This window comes from Leptosomus discolor, chromosome 9 (genome assembly GCF_034619465.1).
Source record: "Leptosomus discolor isolate bLepDis1 chromosome 9, bLepDis1.hap2, whole genome shotgun sequence".
NCBI classification, from domain to species: Eukaryota; Metazoa; Chordata; class Aves; order Leptosomiformes; family Leptosomidae; genus Leptosomus; species Leptosomus discolor.
Genome location: NC_141399.1, coordinates 19,898,267 through 19,923,962, shown reverse-complemented (window position 1 = coordinate 19,923,962; position 25,696 = coordinate 19,898,267). Strand labels below are relative to the sequence as shown.

General features: G+C 38.2%; 1 protein-coding gene across 1 annotated transcript in view; it reads right to left on the bottom strand.

Moving 5' to 3' along the window:
- The window catches only part of DOCK3 (dedicator of cytokinesis 3), a 212,502-nt gene that overhangs the window by 30,760 nt on the left and 156,046 nt on the right, over positions 1-25,696 (bottom strand). Inside the window, exons 25-40 of the mRNA XM_086470656.1 lie at positions 24,753-24,839; positions 22,261-22,453; positions 20,265-20,392; positions 19,161-19,307; positions 16,951-17,049; positions 14,667-14,761; positions 13,022-13,097; positions 11,998-12,098; positions 11,666-11,724; positions 9,213-9,361; positions 6,481-6,566; positions 4,561-4,587; positions 4,346-4,441; positions 2,500-2,560; positions 1,924-2,017; positions 1,069-1,217 (exon numbers count right to left, since the gene is read on the bottom strand). Of these exons, the coding sequence (XP_086326782.1) occupies positions 1,069-1,217; positions 1,924-2,017; positions 2,500-2,560; positions 4,346-4,441; positions 4,561-4,587; positions 6,481-6,566; positions 9,213-9,361; positions 11,666-11,724; positions 11,998-12,098; positions 13,022-13,097; positions 14,667-14,761; positions 16,951-17,049; positions 19,161-19,307; positions 20,265-20,392; positions 22,261-22,453; positions 24,753-24,839 (1,647 nt within the window). The remainder of the gene's footprint in view (positions 1-1,068; positions 1,218-1,923; positions 2,018-2,499; positions 2,561-4,345; positions 4,442-4,560; positions 4,588-6,480; positions 6,567-9,212; positions 9,362-11,665; positions 11,725-11,997; positions 12,099-13,021; positions 13,098-14,666; positions 14,762-16,950; positions 17,050-19,160; positions 19,308-20,264; positions 20,393-22,260; positions 22,454-24,752; positions 24,840-25,696) is intronic.

The following is a 25,696-nucleotide window of genomic DNA, read 5'->3' as shown; positions in this document are numbered from 1 at the left end:
AGACAGTACAGTACTGCAGTATTTGCACAGGTCAGTAATTTTTTTTTTTAAAGTGCAGTCTGACAAACCCTTAAAATTTCTGAAACTAGAAAGAGAACCATATGCAGTATTATTACAAAAGAACAATTCTGTCAAAAAAAAAGTTCTTAATTAATCACTTCCTTATAAATAGGCCATTTCTTCCTACACAAAAGAACCTCACTTCCTTTTGCAGGTTCTGTGTAACATGCAACTTCCTATTATCAGGGCTAGGAAAGAATTATCTGGAATGGCAACCCCATATGAACCAAATCACATTTGTATTTAATGCCATCAAAGGGAAAAACAACCCTGAGGCGCACATACAGACATTATCTTCCAATAATATAAGCTGTGGGAATTTTTCTAGAAAAGGGAAAAATTTGAAAATATTTTGACATAATTTTTAAGGTTCACCTCTGAAATGTTCCCAAAATGCCATGACACAAGGTACTCTTAACATCTACGTCTGACGTACTTAAAAAAAAAAAAATTGTAGGAAAAACATCCCGAATATGTGAAATTGAAATGTATTGATTTTCTTCTTGTGCAATGCATGGAATTGCACTTTAATTGAAAGCCACTTTAAAATAAGTGACACTGAAAAGACTTAAATCTTTTTTAATAAAGGGACTCCTACAGTGCATTGCCTGCCTTTTACTTTATACGATAGCAACAAAACAAGTCCTAAAGTGAGTCATAACGCAGGAATTTGCATAGAAAACTACAAAATGCAGTCCTGCCCCCCAAAAGTGAAGGGACTGGCCATCGTAGAGCTTTCTGCCATATCAGGTGATGCAAAGTTGATTTACAAGTATAATCCTGTTGGCCTACCTAAACTAGTTCCTAATGTTATGCATAATGAAATACCCATATCCATTTTCTCATCTGTTTTTTCATCCAGAGAGCCAAGAAGCAATTTGTCAAGTGATAAAAGCTTTCAATACAAACTTAGTTCCAGTCTACTGAACTGAGAGGATAGGCTTGCAAGCCCTAAGCAAGTCAGGAAAAGGGAAGGAAGCTGCTGGAAGAGAGAAGAAGTTGGCATACCTTCCCTTTGTTGAAGTAATGGATAATCTTACGGCACAGACCTTCCTTACGTTGCCACTCTGACTGAGATGGATAATGCAGGAACTCTCTCAGAGGTCTGTCCTCCCACTGAAGCAACTCACAGTACAAAAGCAATGTAAATGCAGCCTCTGTTGGAAATGCAATTATTGAACACTGAATCCATGACAACAAATAAATACAGGCAATAGGTTGAAAGGTTGCTAGACCTGTTTCTTAAACCATCTGGAATTTCTGATCTACCATTTGCGAAAAAATTCTGAAGTCTTAGATGATCATTAAATTATTCAATTACTAAAAACAGCAGCACAAAGCTTTTTCCTCTGAACCTGACTTTTAGGTACAAATCTGTCAAGTTTCTTTTTACTAGCTACTTGATTGAAACGCACAGTCAGATATTCAGGTACGTAATTAGATTTGGGGCCTACAGCTGTAAACAGAGCTTGGGCAACTCAGAATTAGAATCTATGCCCTTTTTAAGTGTTCCCTAAATACTAAAATGCAAGGAAATATGGCAAATGATAATATGGTGGTTTTGTGATTTTAATCTTCCTCTAATTTTGATTCCACTGTTGTGATTCTTTTGATCAATGTTCCTCATAGAACACTTTAATGTAAAATTCGGGGGGTAACCAAATAGTCGTAATGGCAGCATGGGCATAGACATACATTATTTCACTTAAGGGAATGGGCTGGACCTCAGCTTCTCATCTTCCCAACTGCTGTAATTTATTCTTACAATTTTTTTCCAAAAGAATGAATCAAGAGTATAACATTGGGAGAGTGAAAAAACTTTCACCAGGATTTCAAACAGACCCCATATGATGTCTTACTAACCTGTATAGTTCTCAGCCTGTAAGTGCATGTCACACAGCTTGTGGATATAGCGGATGTACATCTCTTCCTTGTTAATTTCAGATTTATAAAAATTCTGTGAAATTAAAACCAGAGTTGTTATTGAGACTTTTCCTTCATTGAAGACAATCAGCAGCATCTGTGTATGTATAAAGGTATTGAAAAGGGAACACATTATTAGTGTAAAAGAAAAGGAGTAATTCTTTTCACATTCATACTGATTTAACCCATTAGTCTTATTGTGTCACGATTTTTTTTTTTTTTTTAAATGAAGGTAGTCAAAAGCTGAAAGAAAAGGCGAGAGAAGTTGTAGAATCTTTCTTACAAGACACTCAGAACTCAGCTGGACAAGGCCCTGAGGAACCTGACCCCGCTTTAAGCAGACAGTTGGACCAGAGACCTCTAGGGGATCCTCGCAACCCATTGTTCCGTTCTGTCACCCTCATGCTCGGATTCTGAAGCTACACTTGCCTGACACAGATTCCTAGCCCAGCCTTTCCCATCCCAGTTTTGACAACATTGCACAGTATCACAAAGAGATAAAGGAAACATCTTTACCATAAGGTTAACAGTGCAGCCAATTTTCTTGTTTTCTGTTTCATCTCCTTTCATGCAGTCCCTAAGAAAGCAGAGCAATGTTGAAACATACATCTGCAAAAAAAAGTCCTTTTAAAATAATTTTGAAGCTATCTTCTGCTTCAGAGTTTCCTTGGATCACAAACAAGTTAATCACATACTTTATTTTATAAAGTGCCTCTAAGAAAAATTTCCATATTATGGTTTAAATGATACGAGAACTGACTGTGCTCTTACATGTCTGCATCTGAGAACAAGCACCTGAAATGATTGCAACTTCATTTAAGAATCTGAACAAAAATCAGATAATAGTGGCCTAAAATCATCTGAACAAAGATTTCATTTTTATAGTAAAAGTGAAAAACTATTATTTATCCAGATCTTAATGCTGAATGGTTTCCCAGTCAAAGGATTAGCTTTCATCAATTCAGCTATCCAGTGTAGTGTTGGCATGCTGAAATATACAACCCGAGTAATTCAGACTAGATTTCTAACTTTTACATAGGTAAGTTACATCACAAAATCTGTCTAAGTTTCTGGAATATTTTAGAAATTATATCTATTCACTCAGTACAAAAAGTTAAAGGCTTCAGAAATTACTAATCTTGCCTTGAAAAAGTCATTCATTTGTGAAAAAGAAGCAAACATTTTTAAAGCAGTGACAGCAAACTGTCTTGAGAACTACTGTGTCGACTAACTGGCAGCTGGACTCCAAGAGGTGCCTGTGTTATTTCCAGATTCCAATGCAGTTCCCTGTTGTGTTCTGGGAATGAAAAAAACCTGTTGTGTATTAAAAATCAATTAAAAACTGGTATCTCTTCCTCAATTAAGCATGAAAATATGTATTTGTGTATCAGAGTTGCATTGACAGCAAATTTCATTTAAAAAAAAAAAATCAGCTCCCTTGCATTCCCTTTAAATGTGTCTCAGATACCTGGTCTTACATAGTAGTTGTACAGCAGCTGTTGTTAGGAAACAAACAGGAGACTGGATCAAACTGTTAAGGATAACAAAAAGAACAAACTAAAAAGCACAGAAAAGGATTTGAGATTGCAGAACACTCAGCCTAGTCGAAGGTTTTCACCTATAATGAGCAGCAGAATAAGAAAAAACTATTTGAATCTTGTCAGGAGGCTAAAGATAGAAATATTTGGGGCAGTTGTATATAGTTTCAAATTGTCTGTCATTCCATAAAGATGACTCTGAGTGCGTGTGTATATATATGTATGTGTGTCTGTGTCTCTATATTTTTGAAGTTAAAATATTTTCCTGTAACAGTCAAAGCTCAGCTGTAGTGACACAATAGTCCTGTAGGCTTCAGTCTCAAACTAACCAAAAGATGCCTAATTTATAGTGGAGTCTTGCACACGAGTCACCAGCTGACATGTCAGACTTTCCTCAGATGAAAAGTTTTCCAACCCTGCATGTCTAGATGAGGCAGTCAGCACATCTTGGTTCAGCAAGGCATGTGAGATCATTCTTGCATTTAGCATCTATTTTGCTGAATTAGGTGAGATCATTTCAATGACAGAAGGAATTAATCATTTAGCAACCTGAATAAACCTTAGTACAAAACTACAAATTAAAACCTTTCTTTACCTTTGCTATTATCAAGAATGAGCATACAAGAATGAGAATTAGGGCTCTAGAGATGAGGATTTAGGATTTTTTGCTCAGAACCCAGCAGGAATGAGTTAGGCTTGCTTATGTAATACTTGCCATCAGAGAAGCACGTAGCTTGATAAACAATAAAAATACTCCCTGTAGAAAAGAAATTGGGTACTACCTCTTTTCAGACTTAGAATGTATTACTGTTGTTGCCAGATACCTGTAGTCCAGCAGACGCTCCATGAGACGAGTAACTGACGTAACAAAAGAGATTCCAGTCTCCCGCCATGTTTCCTGCTCAATCTTCTCCAGCAAACTGTGTGGAGATGGAAAGACAGCAGATGAGGCTTCAGGGAAATGGTACAGCGCTTGCAGACAGCTGGGGACAACCTGGTTTCTCCCTCACAAAACAAATTCATAGAATTACTCTCTTACCTGGGATAAGGCCCAAAGAGCTGGGTTCTACTCCAGGCAGCATGAAGCAAAGACAAGGAAATTACAGAATTGACAGGAAAAGGAAAAGTATCTTCACATTGCCATTTAAAATAGATGAAAAAGAGCAATGCTCATGGCAACTGTTGATTCCCATGTTATTACCTGTAGCTTAAATACTGCTAACAGCAGTCAGAAGTTGGACGGCAGTCTAAACCTACTCCAAATACCTCTTCTTCTCATCCCCACATAAATTTTCATCTCTAATCAGCAACCAATGAGCCTTGAATCACAATTTATTTAAACTGTAAATAAATAAAGGCAATGTTTTTCCTTCTCAGCAAACCAGACAATACAGGGAGTATTTCACCAAGACCATTGTGAAGGATAAGAGAAGGCTAGAGTGAGAACACTGAAAATCATATTTTAAAAGTGAAAAAAGAAAGCAAATTTACATGCTCATTTCCTGAAAGTGGATCTCTGGTCAAAGAACTTGCCACTTCTGTAATGGCCAAGAGGAAAGAAATTCTGTTGGGTGTCATACACGTTGTCAGAAGAGGCAAATTCTTCTGTACTGGAATGATTTCCAGCTGAGGGAGCCAATTCACGTTTCAGCAGTATAGCTGAGACAGCAGAATTCAGGGTCAACTGTTTATTTCACACATTATTTAACAACTTTGTAGAACTGGTTCCTCAAAGTTCACATTGTTCTCAGAAAAGTCAGTAGCAAATATAAACTAAAAGGTTGCTGGGCTTCCAGGCTGTGTTTCTTGGTAAGACATGCAGTCATTATCATCTAAATATAAGTAACAAGCTACAGTCCCTGAATTCTTAACATTTCAGGTAACAGATGTCTTCAGCTGGAGCAAAGGAAACACACACTATTCCTCTTGCCAGGTGAATTAAAAAAAAAAAAAAAAGATAGATATTTTCTTCCCTTTATCCCTGGAATAGACTAATGTTGTCTGTACACAAAGTGCGAGACTTCCTGAGGCTGATTATGCACCAAAACTGAACACATTTACACACTTCCTAAGGATAAGCATACAGGATGAGCAGGCTTGTCCATCCCAAATGCGAATGAATGTGCAAGTGCAAATTCAGAAATAAAAGTATTGGTTCTAGTGAAACAAAGGCTTACACCTTAAACTGCCAGCATGCTATTGGGGGCCACAGAAGATTGCTTTATGGCTAAAATTCTGCTCATGATCTCTATGGCTCAGTGGAGTATTAAAAGATTTAGGGTTAACTGCTGTGGACTCTCAGAGTTCAAAGTAAGTCCTTTTGAAATAAAGTAGGATGACTGGAAATGAAATTTGGAGGCAGACCAGTAATCAGTGATAACTAAGCGGGAAGTCAGATGCAAAATCTTTTTTATCCTTATGAGTATGGATTTTTGATGGGAAAGGGAGTGGAAATACAGTGTCATGACGGACTCTGAAGGAAGCAACTTGCAACTGTTCAGCCAACCAAAACATGACCTTCAGAAATTGGAAGCAGCAAAGGAAAATGCTGAGGAAAATCTTTTTTTGCTCTAACAGGGCCTGACTTGCTAGATAGTACCATGTTTCTCTAAACAATCCTAAGGCCATGATTTCACTTATTGCCATGTAAAAAAAAAAAACCCCACACTGGTTCCTCTAGCAAATCAGTTTTTGATAGGAAGATGATTAACTGCTTACCTGTGCAGCCTTATTTTACATTTCACAGAAAGAAGACAAAGAAGAATTTAGGGTTTTATACTCATTTCAGAATTAGAGTGGCGTATTTCTATTTCACTGAGCCATGTCGCGACACCCTGCCGGAAATCCCTTTAGTGCTTTCTCTGCAGAACGGCACTGTAGCTGTGACGGCACAGATCACTACTTGACTCTTTCAATGACCCTGCACAACACAGAGTGAGCAGAAACTGGCAGAGCTTACAGCAGGCTGAAGAGTTCCCTGTAGTTCTCATCACCTTTTCCTTCTGATACCAGGCTGTCTAGCTTATCGATCAGCTCGGCTTCCACCTGGATGAAGAAGCAATTGGTTACAAATTAGCTGTTCATGTAGAAGACAAGAGTTCCGAACACTAGGAAGACCGGAAGAATATTTTATTTCTCATGCTCTGGGGATGCCCACTTCTGTGTGTGAGTGATTTATTTCTCTGTGGCTCAGTTAAATGGACACACTTATTCGTTAGTAAAACAGGATGACTAAAACTAAATTATCCTTTTGCTTATCAGGGTTTAAATGAACATCCCAGGGGAGGTAATGCTGGTTCTTCACAGGAATTTCTGAAGTTTATTCTCTTATTAAATAAATCACTCAGACACACTTTCTGCGATCCAGTATATCAGATAAACTGATATATCCTGTACTGTAATGGAATATCCACGCAGAGAAACTAATTCAGGGCGTAATTGCCACTGGTCTGCTAGATGATTGATTTCCAATCATCCAGGCATCATTACATTGGAAGACTATTTGTTCATTAAATCCAGTTTTGTCAAGCCTCTCTATGATTATGAGATGCATTTTCTTTCCACACTTATATGAAGGGCCACAACAGTATCATTATGTTTCTCTTCCCTCACAAAGGTGTTGAAAATGTATTCATTTCCCTCCCAGTCTAATACATCCTATTATCAAGTCTTATATCAGACATAATACATCCTATTATCAAGTCTTATATCAGACATTCCCATAAAAGTGATTCAAGTGCAGAAATCAACGTATCTAACATTAAAGAAAACAATTTCATGTAGTCTTGGAAATCTTGAAGAGAGCATACTTTCAGTACTAATGCAGACAGAGGTTCCTAAAGGTTGAAACTGTTTGTAGAAAAATGGCTTTATTTAAAGACGAGAATAGTTTGAGTTTCTCTATGTTTTTCAGCTGCCAAATTGTAAAGGAAGTAAAGATGGGAAGGAAAAGCAAATCACCCAGTGGCACACAAATGGAGTTGGTGCTCTTGTTGCTGAAATCATTAAAGGGAGACCTGACTTAGTCCATGAATCAGACTGCACTGCCATCCAGCATTGCTGAAAAAATAACCTTGTTAAACATGAGCCTCTGAAGAAAACAAAAAAAGGGCTTGAAAATGAATTTCCAGGATATTTTTTATTTTCTGACCACCAATTTAATATTCAGAAAGTAAAGAGAAGCTCAAAATTAAAAAAAACCCAAACAACCTACCCTCTCTTTGCTTGTGATCTACAATGACTTGACAGAAATCAGTAGTGCATCTGTCCAGCTATCTAGCATTACACTGGACAACAAACAACTTCCAGCAGCTAATGTTAGTAAGGTTTAATACATTGTGTGCTATTTCACTTTATTTCATTCTCACTAATACAGATTATTATCCTGTCTTTCATCTTAGAAAGTTACAATATATGCTTCATAAAACAGTGTGGAAATTTGCTCCACAGCTAACTTAGGAAATATTCTTGGAGCTCTAGTTTAGAATACATTAGTGAGTATAAAAATTAAACGAAGATTATGAAGAATTCATCTTGATACAGAAAGTATAAACATGTCCAGAAACTTGAAGATGACTGTAGGTACTTGTAACTGTAAATGCCAGAGCAGGGACTGTTCTATTGTAATACTAAAGCAAGCAGAAAGAGGACTACGACCAAATGCTACTGTAATAATAATAACAGTAAACAAGTAAACAACAACAACAATCAAGGGAGCTGAAGAGGAAGAAAAACGTAAGCTCCTGGTAAAGTTTTCCATGTAGCCTTTAACAGGTCAGGTTATGGAAAAGGTCTGCTATTCCCCTGGAACAATAGATGAGATCTAGCATTTTAACATGGATAATAATCAATCACATGAATTATGATAATTTGAATAAAAGGATGTACTACTTCACAGCACTTACCAGCAGATACTTGCCCCCAGTATTGCCCCAAACACAGGGACAATGAAGCACTGTCATCTGAGGATCCAGTCCAAACCAATCCTTCATTATTAGTACTTTGCACTTCAGGTATTTGTTTTGCAGTGGAAAAATTAAGCAATTCTCTGACCATGACTGGGCAACAAACTGATGAAGACTCCTCTCCCTGTTTTGCAATCAGAGCTCACAGAGCTCCAGAGCTCTGCAAACTATAGAACTGTTGTTGGGCTTAACCATTCCAGGACAGCTGCTACAATTTCTTTAAAAATATACAGTCACAAAGTCTGTTTCAAAGCATGGTATAATTATTTAATTATATAATACCACTTTCTAGCTGGAAATTGAAGGCAGAGTAGCAAAGACCACTGTTTTCACAAATACTGGCTAAATCTTCACATCTCTGTTTTTGGTTCTCAGTCTGGTCCATTTAATGGCTCACTCATAATCTAAGTGAAACCACTGGGGAGCAGTGAGAGCCCAGCACTTAGAAAATTATTTTCTCTTCCTTGTCTCTGATGTGATGAGCACATCACTCATGTTCATGGGAAATGTAGCTTGCTGTAAAGCGCACTGTTTAAATAATGTTGGGAGTCTTGTAATAGTTTTGTAAATTATGTTTCAAATTTTCTACTTTTATATATTTACATGACGGCATCTTTTTCACAATCAGAAATGGATCGACTGATATGCACTCCCTGCTTCCAGCTGGACACTGCAGATAGACAGAGCAAGAAAAATAATACCGCAAATGCTTGGGAAGTGACTTCACCTGTTTGAAGTTGCCATTCTTTCTCTGCTCCCAGTCCATCATGTCATGGAAGATAGGGATCATGATATTCCGGACTTCTGGTTGTGGAACAAGTGTAACGCCAAGAAAGGGGCCAATCATTCCCGGAATGAAGTGAATCTTATGCTCACCTGTACAAGACAAAGCAACTGTAATTAAATAAAAGCCTTTGTTATCTGTCACTGAGAAAATGGGGAATCCCTGCAATAATGACATATACAAAGTAGCAGGCATGAGCATTAGAAAAGCCATCACATTCTTTTCCTGAAAGGACTGGAAAAACAATATTTGCTTTACACCATGCCTTGCAAAGTCTCCACGAGCATTTTTAATTTCACTGTGAAAGCCTTCAGCAAAAACTGTCAGTGCATTTTACTCGCAAAAGAATTCAAACTGTCAAAAATAACCAAACTAAAACATACTGACTAGGGGGAAAAATAGGCCACAGATACTTCTAATTTATGAAGAAAGATTTTGAAAGGGCTGGTGGGAACAATGGTATTTAATAGAGTATACTTAGATTTCAAAGAACTACAGAGCTCTTCACCCTCAGTGCTATGGAAGTCTTAGTTTCATAACTGACCTGGACTTAGGCCAAATTGCATTGCTTCTCAGCAACAGAAACCCAAGGCATTTTGCTAGCCATCTCTTCTGTGGCATGCTTATGTGCAGTTGCAGAGAATAAATCAAAATAGCCATATTTCGAACAACATTCAGTGATAAATATCTCTATGTATCTAAAATGGACTTCTGACTTTTTGCCTGAATTTGTCTAGCGTCATTTTCTGGTTATGTGTTCTCTGTTATACTGGAGAGTCTTCTAGTCTCCACACAGATGCTTAGAAACCGTGATCAAGTCTGGCTGTATCATCTTTGTTGAGAGATGGGTCAGGCTTATTCAGTGTTTCATAAGAAGGCATCTTCTTACTTCTGTAGTCATCTTCCTGACTCTTCTCTGAAGTCTGTCCAATCCAACTTTGTTTTGGGTTGGGTTTTGTTTTTGAGCTGTAGAAAGCAGGACCGGGCAAACTATTCTACAATCAAGTGCACTTATGAAAAACCTGTGGCAGGTTTTGTCCCTCTTCTCTTACTCAAGATTCTTACATATTTTCTCAAAGGTTATGCTATCTTTTTTACTCATGGCATTTTACAGGTAGCTGCCATTCAGCTGATTATCAGCATGATGTATTTGTAGTCTTTGTTTTCTTGAATAACACTCTTACCTATATTCCTACAAATTAAACATTCATATTTGTCTTTTTGAATATATTGCTTGCAGCCACATTATCAAGTTATCCAATCTGATTTGTATCATTCCTTTGCCCTCTTAAAGATTTACCTGTTCTCAGAACATGTATTATTTGTGATCTGTATCAGCAAACATTTTTTGTTTTCCTCTAGAATACTATATGCTTCCTTTGTCCCCAAACATGTCCACCATTTTTGGTCCCCAATGGAGACAGGATACTGGCCTTGCTGGACTTGCTCTGATGCAGTACGGATGCTATTTGGCTCTTCTGTTAATAAAATCCTGATTTACCTAAACCCAAGGCTGCTACAGCATGCTTCTAAAAAGCGCAAGTCCTAGATGAAAAATCTCCATTTACCTTTCGAGACCTGTGGTGAGATATATTTTTCCCCCATTTTGTAACATGCTTAATTTCTTAAACAAAATGTATAGGAAAAGGTGAATGAATTGCAAATGTTAAAATTTTATCACAAACACTGCATTATTGTGGACAGGGCTTTTGTGGGTTTTGTGTTTTTTATTTTTATTTTTTTTTTTTCCCAAGTAGTAACATAGAATTTGTAATCCATACTAGACACTTGAAAACACCAAAAAAGAAGCTTTACTGTATGCCACTTCTGAGCTTTATTATCAAACACACATGGCTATGGTTTAATGGTGGGCTTGGCAGTGTTAGGTTTATGGTTGGACTCGATGACCTTAAGTGTTTTTTCCAACCTAAGTGATTCTATGATTCTATAACTTTGAATCATGCCAACTTTGGGTTTTGAATCACCTACAAAATTATAAAGTTGGTTATAGCTGTGAAAATTTAAATTTCTGCTTTACAGTCATGGCTCAGACAAAGTCAGATTAACAGTGTGTCTCCACATGAACCTGACTGCAGCACAGTTGAAGGGATTAGAAAACACTGATTTTATATTTGCAAATGCATAAAAACTGTCACTGATGTGTCAAAACAACCACACCCTGCCACTGTCACAGAAGAAAGCATTCAAATTCGTATGTATGTATTATTTAAAATAAAAAAGTACGATGAGACAGTGCAGAAGAGAGTTTTTGGTGGGAGAAGTGCTTTACAACTCTTACTGTTAAATTATTCTATGATGCTTCAAAAAAAAAATTCCAACAGAAATCAGGGGTTATTTTGCCTTTGGTTGTTAGGACAGAGAAAAAAGAGACATACCCAGGTTCTGCCACATGCTGAAGAGCTCATATGCCATCATCACTCTCATATCGCCGTATCTGAAAGAGAGGAGATAGACACTGCCCAACGGAACAAAACTGCCAAGGTGATGATGTTCAAAAAAACCCCAACAAATTCACATTAAGTCAACATAAGAATATCAAATAGCTCAACTAATCACTGAACACTGTATTAGAAGATCTAACTATTTATTTGCCAAGCATTTCCACATCCCAAGTTCCGTAATAAATCACAGGGACTTGTGGAAGCAAAGGAAGTCTCATTTTTGAGGTGGCAGAAGAGGCTGGGAAACCAACAAAACATGTTCTTACTTATCCAGAATCTTCTTCCTCTTAGCTGGTGTGGCATTTTCTAGTTGGAGACTTGGCTGGTTTATAAACAAAACTGCCAGGCTGAAATAAGAGTTCCACACCTGTGACACAGGAAGTTTTATAACATTACACTCCAAGGAGTAAATTTTAAACAAGGGTAGGAAGACATGTATTCCATTTAATGTAGAATCAGGCTGTTCCTTTTTGTAATCAAGAATTAACTTAAACAATATGTATCTTAACTATTGTGATACTAAACTGTTAAGGATACCAATGGATTATTTAAAACCTGGTAGGAACTAAAATTACAAACCCCAAGAAGGTAATGCTACTGAGCTTTCCTCTTAGCACCAGAGTTCAAAACCGAATAAACTTGGTGACTTCAGCAAAGTTTTAAATTGTTTTTTTTTCTGTAGGCTAAACAGATTTTGTCCCTCAAAAATCCCCAGAGATCACATTGTGTCATGAATGACAGCTCTATAATTTAGTCTGTTTTCAAAAAGAAATGAGGCTTTTGCCATCATGCTGTGTGTACACGTGCATAGGTACACATCTGGCAGCTTTTCCTTAGTAATGCTGAATTTGTTGCCCATTTTCAACTACAGCAGACAGAGGGAAAACACCCCCTAAGATACCGTGTTCCTCCAAGTTTTAAGTCAACCCAGAAAGAGACCACTGGGAGAGGAAGATCATAAATGCCCCAACTTCAGGAAAAGCATTGCCCGAGTTTACATTTTATTAGCTGGGAATCTATGAGACAGCAGGCTTCAGTAGCTCCACTGCTTATAAAGGTACTTGTTTCCTTTATGAGGGGCTTGACTCAATCTCACAGTGCATCTGTTCTACTTCCCCTCAACTCCACAGCAGATTCAAATTCCTGTCTTTTATCAGTTAGGTCATATTCCTCACAGATACTCAAATAAATGCTGCAAATATCATCAGCTAATGTAGAGAATAGTTCTTGTTCCTTTGTTACTACTAGTTTAAAAAAATGTAATAACGTTTTCCAAGTATCAGTTCTTACTTTAAAATCAAAGTCCGTTTCCGTGAAATTCTTATGCAGTGCAGAAGACAGGTACTGAACTGTCGTAACTATGATACTGCAGTCAAAAAACAAACAAACAAAAACAACAAAAAAAAGAACATTTGAATCTGGAGTACAATGTATCACAGTGTTTTGTGGTGCTGATTTTACTGTACGTACAGAGATGGGCGTTCTTCATTTAATCACTGCTAGATTTGTGTAGAAGTCACCTATCTTTATGTTTTATAAACATTTGTACTAGGTGATAGAAGGTTAACAATTTTCATCACTATTTTAACTTTTGGAATTTACACAGGAACATTTAAAATCCTGTCTATTTTGCATGGCTGGGCCATATAACCTCCAGTGAAACAAAAGAATACATCCATCTTTCTCCTATTTTAAGCAGAAAGATTTTTTTTTTTTTCCCAGAGAAGAGAAACTCAAAAAGTTTGAGCTATTTTCATTCTTAGCTATACAATGGTCCTTTATCTGGCTCACACTTCAACTCAAGATATTTGTGGGTATTTTGCCAATTCCCTAGTGGTTTTTTTTGTAGGTGGCTAAATACACCTCAGTGAAAGGCAATCAAGGCATGTGCTAAATGCAGGCATTAATGACTAGCATATAGGTAAGGCAAAATAGCATCAAAAGAAACAGCACATCTCTGATTCACAAGCAATCCTTCCAGTAATACTGCTAAACATACCTCTCAGTCTAAAGGTTGTAGCAAAACTATGCCAAAGGGAGCTAGGTAACCTACAGCATCTGAGGTAACTACTCTTTCATGAGGATTTTTCTTTTCTTACAGAACTTAATTTAATCTTTGCGCTTGAGATACTGAAATCCACTTCTTTCACTTTTCATTCGCATGGTGAACTCGCAGAGCATACAGCTCAGCTGAGCAGGCAGCCTTCAGGAAAACTTCCATGGGCTCTTCTTGTGATGGGAACCCCTCCAGCATCAGTTAGTAGTAATTCTATAGCTAGTTTATCTAAAGAAACTAGTAAATAATTCCAGCCACCTGGTGTTCATCACACTGCTGCCATTCCAAACAGCGTAGTACTTAACTAATCAGAAGCAAGAAAATCGGATAAAATTAAACATTAAAATGCTAGATGACAGCTTAATTGAGAAATAACTCTTTATGTAACATGCTTGGTGCCATCGATAGGGTCTGCTCCTCCTTTTCTAAAATAACTGAGTCCTCCTCCTAGGTCGGTTAAGGAGTGATGTTTATGGGAAGAGACAGATGTTTAATGTAGTAATTTACTGAGAAAGGGAGTTGAGACGCCTGCCTGTTAACTCCACTTGGTGCGGGTAGCTGTTCCTTGCCATGTGCTATGAGAGCTGCTCTGCCACTCTTCCCCTCAATGCAGCCACTTCAGCTTTGGGTTTGAGCTTTGAATTCTTTGACACCTGCACATACTGGTAGAGTTTAAGAAACAGAATGAATACAGAAGTCCCAGCTTGGTCCAGAGTGTTAAAATAACTGCAGAAGGAGGATGAGAACTCCAGGATTCCTGTCCTGATCACCACACCTCAATCTGATGAAAAACACTGCATCACAGGTTTTAACCGCCCAGCTGAGGAGAGAAAATTCCAGTATAGAATGTCAACAGTTTATAGCTGCTTCTTTACTTACTTGCTGGTGAGCAACCTCATCACCATCCAGTCCCGAGGAAAGACACTCATTTTCATCAGGTTCCGAAATACACAGAAAATCTTCAGGAGGAACTCCTATCGCATCGTAAAAAAAAATTTAAAAATATCACCAGCAGCTGCAGATTAATCTATTTTCTTGATTATAAGACAATTAAGCTAAGTGTGCTCTGCTAAGCTTTGTGTTACTAGGCCATTCACCTGAAAACATGGAAACAACATATATTGGGATATGGCTCTATTAATTTTGTATGCATCTACTATGTACTAAACAAGTTGCAGCTGTCTTAAATCTTAACTTCTACAGTGGGATGAAAAAATTCCTTATGTGCATAATTGTACATGACTTCTCATGCTATTACCCAGAGTTCCAGTGTCAATTTGCAGCTATTTTCAAATATACTGGAATCATAACCATTTATTTATGCATTCATATAATTAATGTATCTGCCCAAATTTCTTCGCACTTATGTCACAAATTTGACAAAAAACCCCACACACGAAAGCCCAATAAAACTCCTACATATGCTTTTAAAAATAGTAACACAAAATCCCATTTCTGGCAATATGCAGCAGCAAACATCTCAAACACATTCAGCTGAATATTTGCTTTCAAAAAAAATCCCCAAACCTGAAGACATTTCTGGTTTTTGACTATCTGCACCTCTATGTCCATAGCAAATACAGCAAGGCTAATACATGCCATGTTGGCGGCCTTGCAAACTATGATTTTATTGTTTTGTTTTTCTTCTACACAAAAATCAAGATAGCACAGAAAGTGGCAGTGCAAGGCTTCTTCAAAACTGTCCTCCTATTATGCCTTAATGGAGGGGGGGGGCAGGGATTAATATCTTGGTGTAACTGAGCTAAGAGTAAAGCATGAGAAACTCCTTGACTTTTGGCTTCATTTTGGCCTAGATACAACAGTGAAGTCAACATAATGCCTTTCCATCCAAGAAAAAGTATTGGAAATACTATTACAGCAATATCTGAAGAAAAAAAAAAGTAGTAATATATTTTATTAGGTCAACTGATAGTTGGAAAAAAAGATAGTTGGGTATAAAATCTTCAGCCTCTGTGATACTCCTGGAACACATCCTTAGATTATCAGAGATACAAGAGTGTCCTTATGGGTGTAAAGACAAATTTCAGTTCAATGACAAACCTTTTCATTGCTCTATAGTGAAAGAACTACAGTTTAGATAGCTTTTAAAGATTTCTATTAAAAATTAATATGAATCAATTTACCAAACCATTTTCCTATGAGCAATTTGAGAGTTACCTGAAAGGTAGTAATCTCATAACTACTAACCTGAGATACACTGAACCCTGAAACCTAAAGGTAAGAATTTTAACATCCCAAATTTATCTCTCTGATTTATTCAGCCTCTCTGTATGCACATGAAATATTTAGAAGCTGAAAGCCTGTTCAGAGGGGCTTTCTCACTGCTTCTCCATTTCATTTGTTAAGGCAGCGTAAGTTGCTGCCACGTTACATTCTTCTTATTGTCCATAGTTTTTGAGTGCCATGCTAGTCAAAAGCATTTTATAGAAAATCTTGTCTTTCTTTATGAAATTATTCTGCCTCTTAAACAGACTGTTGTCAGAGAGACTCCTCTTTCCTATGTAAATGGAGATATAAAGTTAGTTTCTGCTGTTTCGAGACACACCATTTCAAAAAGTCAGTGGCAGAAAAGCCACCAGAGAGATCTGTACTCCTTACCAACCCCTTCTGTTCATGAAGGGCCATAATTTAAGCTAATGTTCACAAATTTGGGAAGCATGCAGCAAGTGCAGTAGTAAGGTTACTGCTTTCCCAAAAAAGATTTCTTCTGCTAGAGACACATTTGTATCCCCGAAGAGGCTTGACATTCTCTTTTGGCATAAAATCAACACCCTTTGTAAGTAAGCTCCAATGCATACTGGACATCTAATAAAATGCTATAGAAAACTGACTTTGCATTCACAGGATTAAAAGAAAAACCCCTGTTCCTCTGACTACATTCTATATGGTATGGTAACAATATCCTTTTATGGCTAATGACACCTATCTTGGGACTTTATTTGCTGTATTCAAGATAATTCAGTGCCCTGTGGACTTAAATATTTTTGTAACACAACATCTATTACTCTAAAAGTGAAAGGAAGGTCCATGAATAAGAGTGCCAGTGAATGGGAATGATTAGGAGATCAAGTAATGCTGGAGGGATTCCCCTCTGCTCTCTCATTCTGAGTGAATCACCCTACAGACATGATGTTCTTCTTACCTTTAGTTCATCCTTGCTTTGGAAGTTGTCCAGTAAGTGCTGGAAATGAGTGTCTGACATCTGACGAAGCAAAGATAAAAGGCAGGAGACATATTCTCCCTGTTGACCAAATGAGAAACTATTTCATTCAGACAATCTGAAATTTAAGAAATATAAAACTCAACCTGGGGTAAGGTATAAAGGGAGGGGTCTGAAATGGCCCCAATGCCTATGAGAGGAAAGCTGACATGCACAGAGATTAAAAATACTGCATGTTAACAGTTCTTGAATTCCTGTTAATACATAGGGATACACCTCTCAGAGGCTCCTCCACAGATGCCAGTTTTAAAGGTCTTTTAACCACTGTTGTAGTCTAAACACAATTAATTTGAAATGATTAATACAGACATTAATGAACCGCCCTCCAAGCATGCAGTTTTTGACAATCACCTTTTTCAGTTACTTAATATACTACGTCTGTCAAAGGTGTGACTGCAGCTCATGCAGACGTATCAGGAATTATTTAAACTAATTGGCTCAGATACTCAAAACAGTATAGCGATGACAGCATGGGATCAGTATGGGCTACAAAAGGTGTCTGGAATCTTGTAAATACTTGGCTTATTAGTGTTCACCAAGTTATGTGCTGTCATAGCTACAGTACTAACAGCGTTCCAAGAAGATATTCTGAAGATATCAGGGTAAGCCTACATGAGCTACAATTACATTTCTGGCCTGCAAAGCAGATGCACCCTAACCAGTTACCACGGTATCCCAAAGTGTTTTCCAAAGATGAGCTCCCCCATTTTACATATCTGAAATCAAAGCACAGAGAAGTTACGCAATCTGTCCAAGATAACAAGGGAGGCAGTGCCAAGAATGTGAGGACTATGTCTTTTTTGACCGCCAGTCCCTTGCACAACACTTGTTTTCTGTGACAATGAGCAAAAAATTTGAAAAATACACAAACTACTTTCTAAGCAGCATCTAGTAAGATTCCACATGTCACTGTGCTGTGAAATATAAATTCAGGAACAAATACAAAGGGATTTTATACTTGGGACTGTACATTCCATTTAAATTTTTTTTCTAATTGGCTCAAGCACATCTACCCAGAAGCTTTGACATAGGTTGTTCCAATGAACTTTGGAGGGCTGAACTTTATTAGGAAAAAAGGTGTGCTTTTATGTGTGAGGTGGCATGTGATAAATAACAGTAAGTCAAATGGTAGGAGTAACAGGGAATTGAGATGTTACTGGACGTTTGCAAGCTAGCACCTTTCTTGTTTTGTATCAAAGAACATGTCTGAAAACTACTAAATGCCTTGTTCTTTAGTAGGATTCTACGATTTGTTATTTTATCTGATCAAACTTGGAAAGACACAAACTTTTCTCTTGTGTGAGAAGTGTACCTTAGTGTACATCTGGCCCCAACGATACCTCTGAGGTTTCAGCCATTTGATAAAAAAGCAAGTCTAAAAAGAAGGGATGCTCTGAACAACAACTTAACATCATATGTTGTGCAAAAGTTGCAGGAGAGACTCTGACAAGCTTAAACGAACTAAAATAGGCTAGAAAAGGGCAACAAATCCAGAAAATAAAGCTGAGCAGCAAAATTCTATTCTTCTTCTCCTCTTCTATTGCATGTCAAAGAAAAAAATGTCTTCCCCCAGGCTTATACTGGCAGTCTGGACAAAGTGGTGGCTTTTCCCTCTTCTCCCACCAAGCTCAACAGCTCACTTGACTTAGGATCTCTTAATTTCTTTTTCAAAAGTATGTTGTTTCATTTGCATGAAATAATCAGTGAACCTGGACAGAAGCTCTCCAGGGTGTTACGTGAAGGGCCTTGTCCACTGAGCATTATGATATTCTCAGACTTAGGAATCAAAGCCTGGTGCTCATACAGCCCTTGGTGATACCTGTTTAGGGGTGAAGCCCTAGGCAGCTACCCAGCCAGCACATGCCTCAAGTTCTAAACAATAACTCTCAATCACAGCTGTAAAGACAAACAACAAAATAACCTGGAAACCCACAGAAGCTTCCTGAACTCCACTGCTTCCTGCACACCTCACTAGTGCACAGAGGAAGGAATGGGTTTGTGGCTTATTAAGGGAAAGAGACAAAGCCCTCGGCATTCATGCAGCAGAGATGATAATGAGGTGCCAGTGGTGGTGAGGGACTGAACCGAAGGTTAGAAAAGCAGGAAATAGAAACTGATTGTTAGTTACTAACAGTGATTTCTGCTGTGCACTGCGGGCAACGCTGCCCTCTTACCGCCTCCTGAGACTGCGATTTACTCATGATTGTAAGCAGAGTTTGTAAAAGCACATCCAGGAGGCTCTCCACCATCATCTCAACCTCCTCCATGACATCTCCCTCCTACAGTAAGTGGTAAGCAAACAGTTAGAAACTGGAGAGACTGGAACTCGTAAAGACAATTCTGCTGAGTCAGCCATACCACAAACTCATTTTGACAGAGAGCTCCGTAACAGAGGTTCAAAGAAGTACAATCACATTCCTCATTGGTACCAGATACTGTTGTGATGGCAGTGTGTGGCTGTGTTACCTTGTCAGTCTCTGATGGAAACATTCAGGGTCACAGCCATAAAGGTAAACCTATAATCAAAGGTCTGCACACACTCTAGAACACAATGGGATCAAATTACGTTCAGGAATCTTTCTTCCATGGCAGCATTAGTTTAACTCACTACCATGATACCTTTCATCTCATTCCTTTCACACAAACCCATAACTTGTAATTGCAAGTACACACTGGTATGGATTATATTTAGCACCATGAGCTTCCTCCTTTAGATTCAGGTGGAGAAACTTCACCACCCTCTGTTTGTGAGCATTGCTTTAAATGATCAGAGTATTATGATTATCAAAGCTGGGTGTTTAAACTCAGCAGCAATTTCCAGAAGCAAGTGTGATTTCATTGATTGGATAATTTTAGAGTATTCTCTTAACATGAATCACACAGTGCTAGTTACTGTCTCTTGCAGAAGTACAAGTCTTAATGCTATGTAGAGCTTTTAAACTCCATTGACATCTGAGTTCTGGGCTTGGATGAAGAAAATTAAACAATGTCAAACCTGGTAAACGCGTATGCGTTTTTCCCTTCCTAACAGCAAGAACACTGTGTAATCAGAATGCTGAGTCACACACACAAAAGCAGACCATCATTTCAGATGTTCTCCGGCTGACAGAAAGTTACCAGAATTTCATTTTTAAAAGGATCTTTGAAGAAACTGTATTAACCTATAAAAATCCCTCAGTCTTCATTTTACTAAATCAGTGGTGGGATTAAGAAAAAAAAAAAATCAAGCAGATTACCAAAGAGCTGGTCTTTATTATGGAGAAGATACTACTGAGGATCCCAGAGCAGATAAGTAGCTCCTTCTGCTGTCGTAGGTGAAGGTGAATGTGGTGAAGAACTACAGGGAGCAGGATGCGCCGGGACTCTGAAAGAAGGAGAATCAGATCACAGTTCTTCCAAAAGAAAATTAAATTTCAACCATCCCAATCAGCAGCCTTTTGGAATCCAAACTAGCCTACTGAAATATAGCACGTTTGATTAATTGGTGCAACTTCTATTGTACAGATTGTAGTACACTACACTTCTAAGAACTGTATCTAATGAATGAATAGGGCACCTAGTTTCAAAAGTTCATCAATGCAGTATATATGATGTTCTCAATAGTGATAGTGACTCAGCTTGGAAACAATAGTTGTGAACTGACATGTTCTGACATTGATTTCTTTTGTGCAAACCCTTCCTCACTTTGTGTTGCTTTCCATCTCTACTGTCACAGCTAATAGAGCTTCTCCAATATATGCCTAATTCTTCTCTTTGAGCAGGCTTACAAACCTTAATCTTATTAATGAAGGGAGAGCAGGTAGCAGCTGCAGAAAACAGTAGCCAAAACGGGGTGGGGGTGGTGGGAAGAGACAGGGAAAAGGGTGCAAGATGTCAGCAAACAGACTGACAGGAGAGAGAAGGAAAACAAGTCATCACCATATGGGAGGCAAGAAAAAGAGAATGTATCTTCCTTTAACTGCAAGACCTGAAGAGCAGGTAGGGTGGGCACGCAAACAATAACTTTGGAAATTAGATTCATCCTCCCAGAGGCAGACAGGACATGGGAGAGACTGTTGACCTGGGCATATGGGGTCATGCTTCCAAGGGAAGGAAAAGGATAGGCGTCTACTGTTATGGTGGGTGGAAAATGCGGCATCTATACACTCATCGCTGCCTTGTAATGCTGAAGCTTTCCTTCTGGTTTTTGATGCTGTAGTGAGATGTCATGGCGTTATGCAGCACCCGAAAGGATCATTAGCTGCCAGTATCATTGTAAAGAAGAAATGAAGGTTAATGGGAAGGACTAAAGCCTTGGACCCAGTGGGTAAATTTACACCTGGCTTTACTGAGAAGACAGAAAAGGAGGTTTTTGCCCATGAATGAGCACCCACAAAGATAAATATTTTTATCAATAGGTTCAAACGCTGTAAATAGATAAAACTCACTGCCTGTTTCACAGCCACCCTTGGACTAATACACTCATTCTCTACACTTGTATTTTTTTGGATTAACTTCATATTTAAACCCCAAAATGTTTCTAAACAATTGCAATGTATGGCTTAAACATGCTTTTGTGGTGGCGTTATTCTCACCTTGCACTGAGTAGAGTAATTTGAGTGCACTAACTTGAGATCCTTACTACAGGGAAGATAAGACCAATGGTGCTTTTTATCTTCCACTGTTACCTCCATAACGTCTTTCATTTAGACCTTTATGTATGAAATAAGCTCACAATCTTCAACCCTTCCCCATTCAATTAATTCTTAAAGAACTACTAGTATGTTGAGCTAAAGAAATATTGAAGATATACTGTAAAGATTAAACATACTTTAAAAGACTGTGGTGGGTTTCTCACATAACTATCTCCCTGTTGCTCTCAGACAGTAAGTTTGCTGCAAAGGAGGTTATCTCCCTAATCCATGACAACAATAGAAGAGTAATGCAAAGTATCAAGTAAGATTTCAGTTTAATAATTGACTTGATTTGTTAATGTACGTATTTTTATCAACCTTTAAGAACTACAATTTATGCATGATGGATTTATAAACATTTTCTACCATAAGGAAACTTCCAAAGTACCCACAGTGAATATATCTAACAATGATGCTGCCAAGATAAACAATTACCAAGATTATTGGCATTCAGCAATTAATTGCTTGCAACAAAGCAATTGCAAAATACATGTAATGTGTTAATGTGTTCCTACTCCTAGTTAGTAGCAAGGCTTTGCCTCAGATACCGCCATCTTACCTGAGAACGAGAACAGGCGGCTGTCAACAGTGCGTGCAATAGACTGTAGCTTAACGACATCCATGGACTGCCCAATATGTACTGTACTGGGCATGCTGCCCAGGGTACCCCTCACGAACTCTGCTACTTCCTGCACAGTGAACATCTGCAAGAGCTCATCAAAGATAGCAGGGAAGGAGTTCAGCAAAGCAGCCTGAAAAAAGTAAATGAAGAAACTGAAAATTTTGAATTCTGTAATTGCAGCTAAATGCAGTGAAATAGAAACAACAGTAAAACTGAATTAAGGCTCTGCAAAAAGCTACTGAATAGTGCACTATGGCTGGTGTTAATGTTTTTCAATACCTAAAGTTCAGAGTGAACAAATCACATGTAGTATATAAAAATCAAGCGCTGCTACAATACTAAGCCTTATGATAAGTTGTGCACACATACTGTAGAGCTTCAAAAGGCTGCATTTTAGGACACAGAAAAAACAGAAAAAAATCGGGGTACTAGAGAATGGAAAATAGTCCATTTTTCTTGATTTACTTTTTTCAATAAATACAAAACTTGCTTCTGATTAGAGTTCCATACCAATTTTTTGTACTGAGCAACTACCTAAGACAATTAAAATTGTTGAGAAAATATTCTGAAGTAAAGAACATGTTGATAGACCCTTAACCACAGCAGCACTGTCATGTAACATTACAGTATTTCTGCACAGGGGTGGGGTGCGATTTCATGTGAAAGAGGCATCATATCATGCAAGTGAGTGTGAACATGATTCTTGCAATAAGGGATATTTCCAGTAAGCTGGAGCTATCCTTGAAGGTGTTTCTTGAAGTGCAGAAACAATATAAGCACAACAACAACAAAAAAATCAAACTCCTCCTCTCTTATTTCACACTTTTTCAATTTCTTCATGACTATAGAAAATCCCATGCATCTCCCTATCCTCAAGTTCCACAGTCTGGCTGTCATACCTAACAACTGCCACACACCTCTAATGTTTTAAAATTATTCTTTTTTTTTTTTCCCCTCTACATCCTACCCGAAGTCCCTACCTGTTTCCTCATTGTAACTACTGAAATTCCTAGATGGTTGTACTCTTGAGCTGCTGCACAGTCCTGTTCTGATTCAGCTGCCACACCGCCATCCACCCCAGCCCTCCCCCACGCTGCCCTTCCTGCTCTCTCCACCTCCCTTGCCTGACGCTTATCACACAAACCACATTGATTTCCTGCAGAAGTTCAGTTTTACCAGACTTCGTTGAAGATCTCTGTTCAGCTTTGCCCTTCCACAGTTTCACCACCCATCGGTATTTTCTTCTATTCTGCAAGTTCTCCTTTTTCTCATAGATTTTTTTTTGTTTTCTCATTGCATAAACACTTCTGTACCTCTCCCATGCTTGTTCTACCACTTGCCATGCCTCTCCTAATCCCATGTAATGCACAGCTTCCTCCTTTGCCAAGTCTTTCTTCTAAGTATCTTTTCCTTCAAACAACAGTGATAGCTATTTAATAGCCTTTGAGCAAAGTCTAAGTTATTTTTACAACTAACACTGCAGAGCCCATTAAATTACTCTGAATATAAATTTACCTCTTTCTTCTTTGCGCTTGTTATCTCTCTCAACATCTTGTCTTGTTACAATCAATTCAGATTACACAAAACCCCACATAGTCTCCTGGGTGTTGTCACCTATTTGTTGCTACATATATACAATATACTAACAAAATAAACAAATATGAATCATTTAAATAGCTCATGGTACTCTTGGAGGGCTGTAACAGCCACAAATACACTCATCATCTTTATCTTTGGGGTAATACAAGTGAAATCACAATATTGGCCCAACAAATCCTTACAGGAGTTTTCCTAAACTTATTTCTATTACTATAAAGCAGAAGGGTATCTGTGGTGATTTAGGATATCCAGTAGCAATCTAAAGAATATGCACGGGATCTCTTCAGGAAGCTTTGGAGCTGTCTTGAGCAACAGCTACATCATTTCATCAGTTCCTTGAAGGGCCCATTTTTGTATAACACTCTCAAATATGCTGGAAATTACTCATGTCAAACTAATTGCCTGGAGAAGGAAGGACATAATCAGTTTTAATCTCATTGCTGGAAAGGACTATATTGAGATCTCTCTGATATGCTGGATAAGAGGACAAGTGAGAAAAAAATTCTGTTTGCTAGGGCCTCGAGCATTTCTGTAGGTATTTAACAGTTGTCCAGATCTCCAGAACTAGTACATAACCTCCTTGGCTCTCCTGAACTATCTGACATACACAATCTTGCATATACCCTCAGTACTGTCTTTTCAGTGTGTGCATGCCGTAAGCTGTTCCATTATTACTGAAATATTCCACATTTCCTAGTTTTAAAGTACCAGCCACTTAAAAATTAAATTCCAGTTTATAAGCAGGAGAAGAGGGTTTGGGGTAGGGAAAAGGAGTTAATTGGGAACGTCCATGATGAAATACTTGTGCAGTTCTGTGGATCATTACTTACAGAATTAAATGACGGCCTTGAAGTACCACCACATTTTTGTGGGACACATGTCCCAGCTCCGCTCGCCTGCCCTCCAGGCTGAGAGGCCTATGGGGCAATTGGGATCAAGGGGCAACATAGTGGCAAGTGGGAAACAAAAAGTAAACTTTTCAAAGATTAAACAAGGACAGGCTTTACAAATTACAAAAGTCCAAAGTAAGAAATACCATAGTGAGAGAAAGGAAAAGGAAAAAAAAAAAGACAAAGAGAAAAAGGGACAATAACCCCATCCTCAAATCTAGTCTCCCTCTGTATTTGTGATCAACACAACTGAAAAACGAGCAAAGAACCCTGCACAGCCTGCATTCATGAGACACTGCTTCCACTCACTGTCACTTTGCCTGCAAAATTCTGTGCACTGATTTCTCATGTTCCTGGCTCATCTTATTATACCCACTAATGGGTGATTAAATAAAAGATTAGAGCAGCTGTTCTCAACATCTTTCAGAGCAGCCTCTTAAGAAAGAGATCACATTGCTGGCAGCTTCCCTAACCAGTGGAGTCACTCTGTTTTGTTGCAACACCCACAGCAACTGCTTCTTTGGCCAGCTATAGTAGGTGTCCAAAACATCTGTAAAATAGTAAACTAGTGATTACGCATCACCTTCATATTACCAGGAATTTCTAGGTGGTCCACTTTGACACTCTGAGCTGAGGCACACACAACACATTTGACATTGCTGTTTAAAACTTTCAAACACAAAAGTATGTAATTTAGTACAGTGGTCTTTATAAATATGAAAGAAAACTTAGCACCATCCTTACTCACTTTGAGTAGTATCCTAAGCCCACATGAAGTCTTTCTGAAGTCATCTGGGCCACATTCAAAATAATGTATTAAATATGAGTGTGGGTATCACAGTGTGCTCATGGTCAGGCTGCATGAGTCTGACTGATTTTAGAGT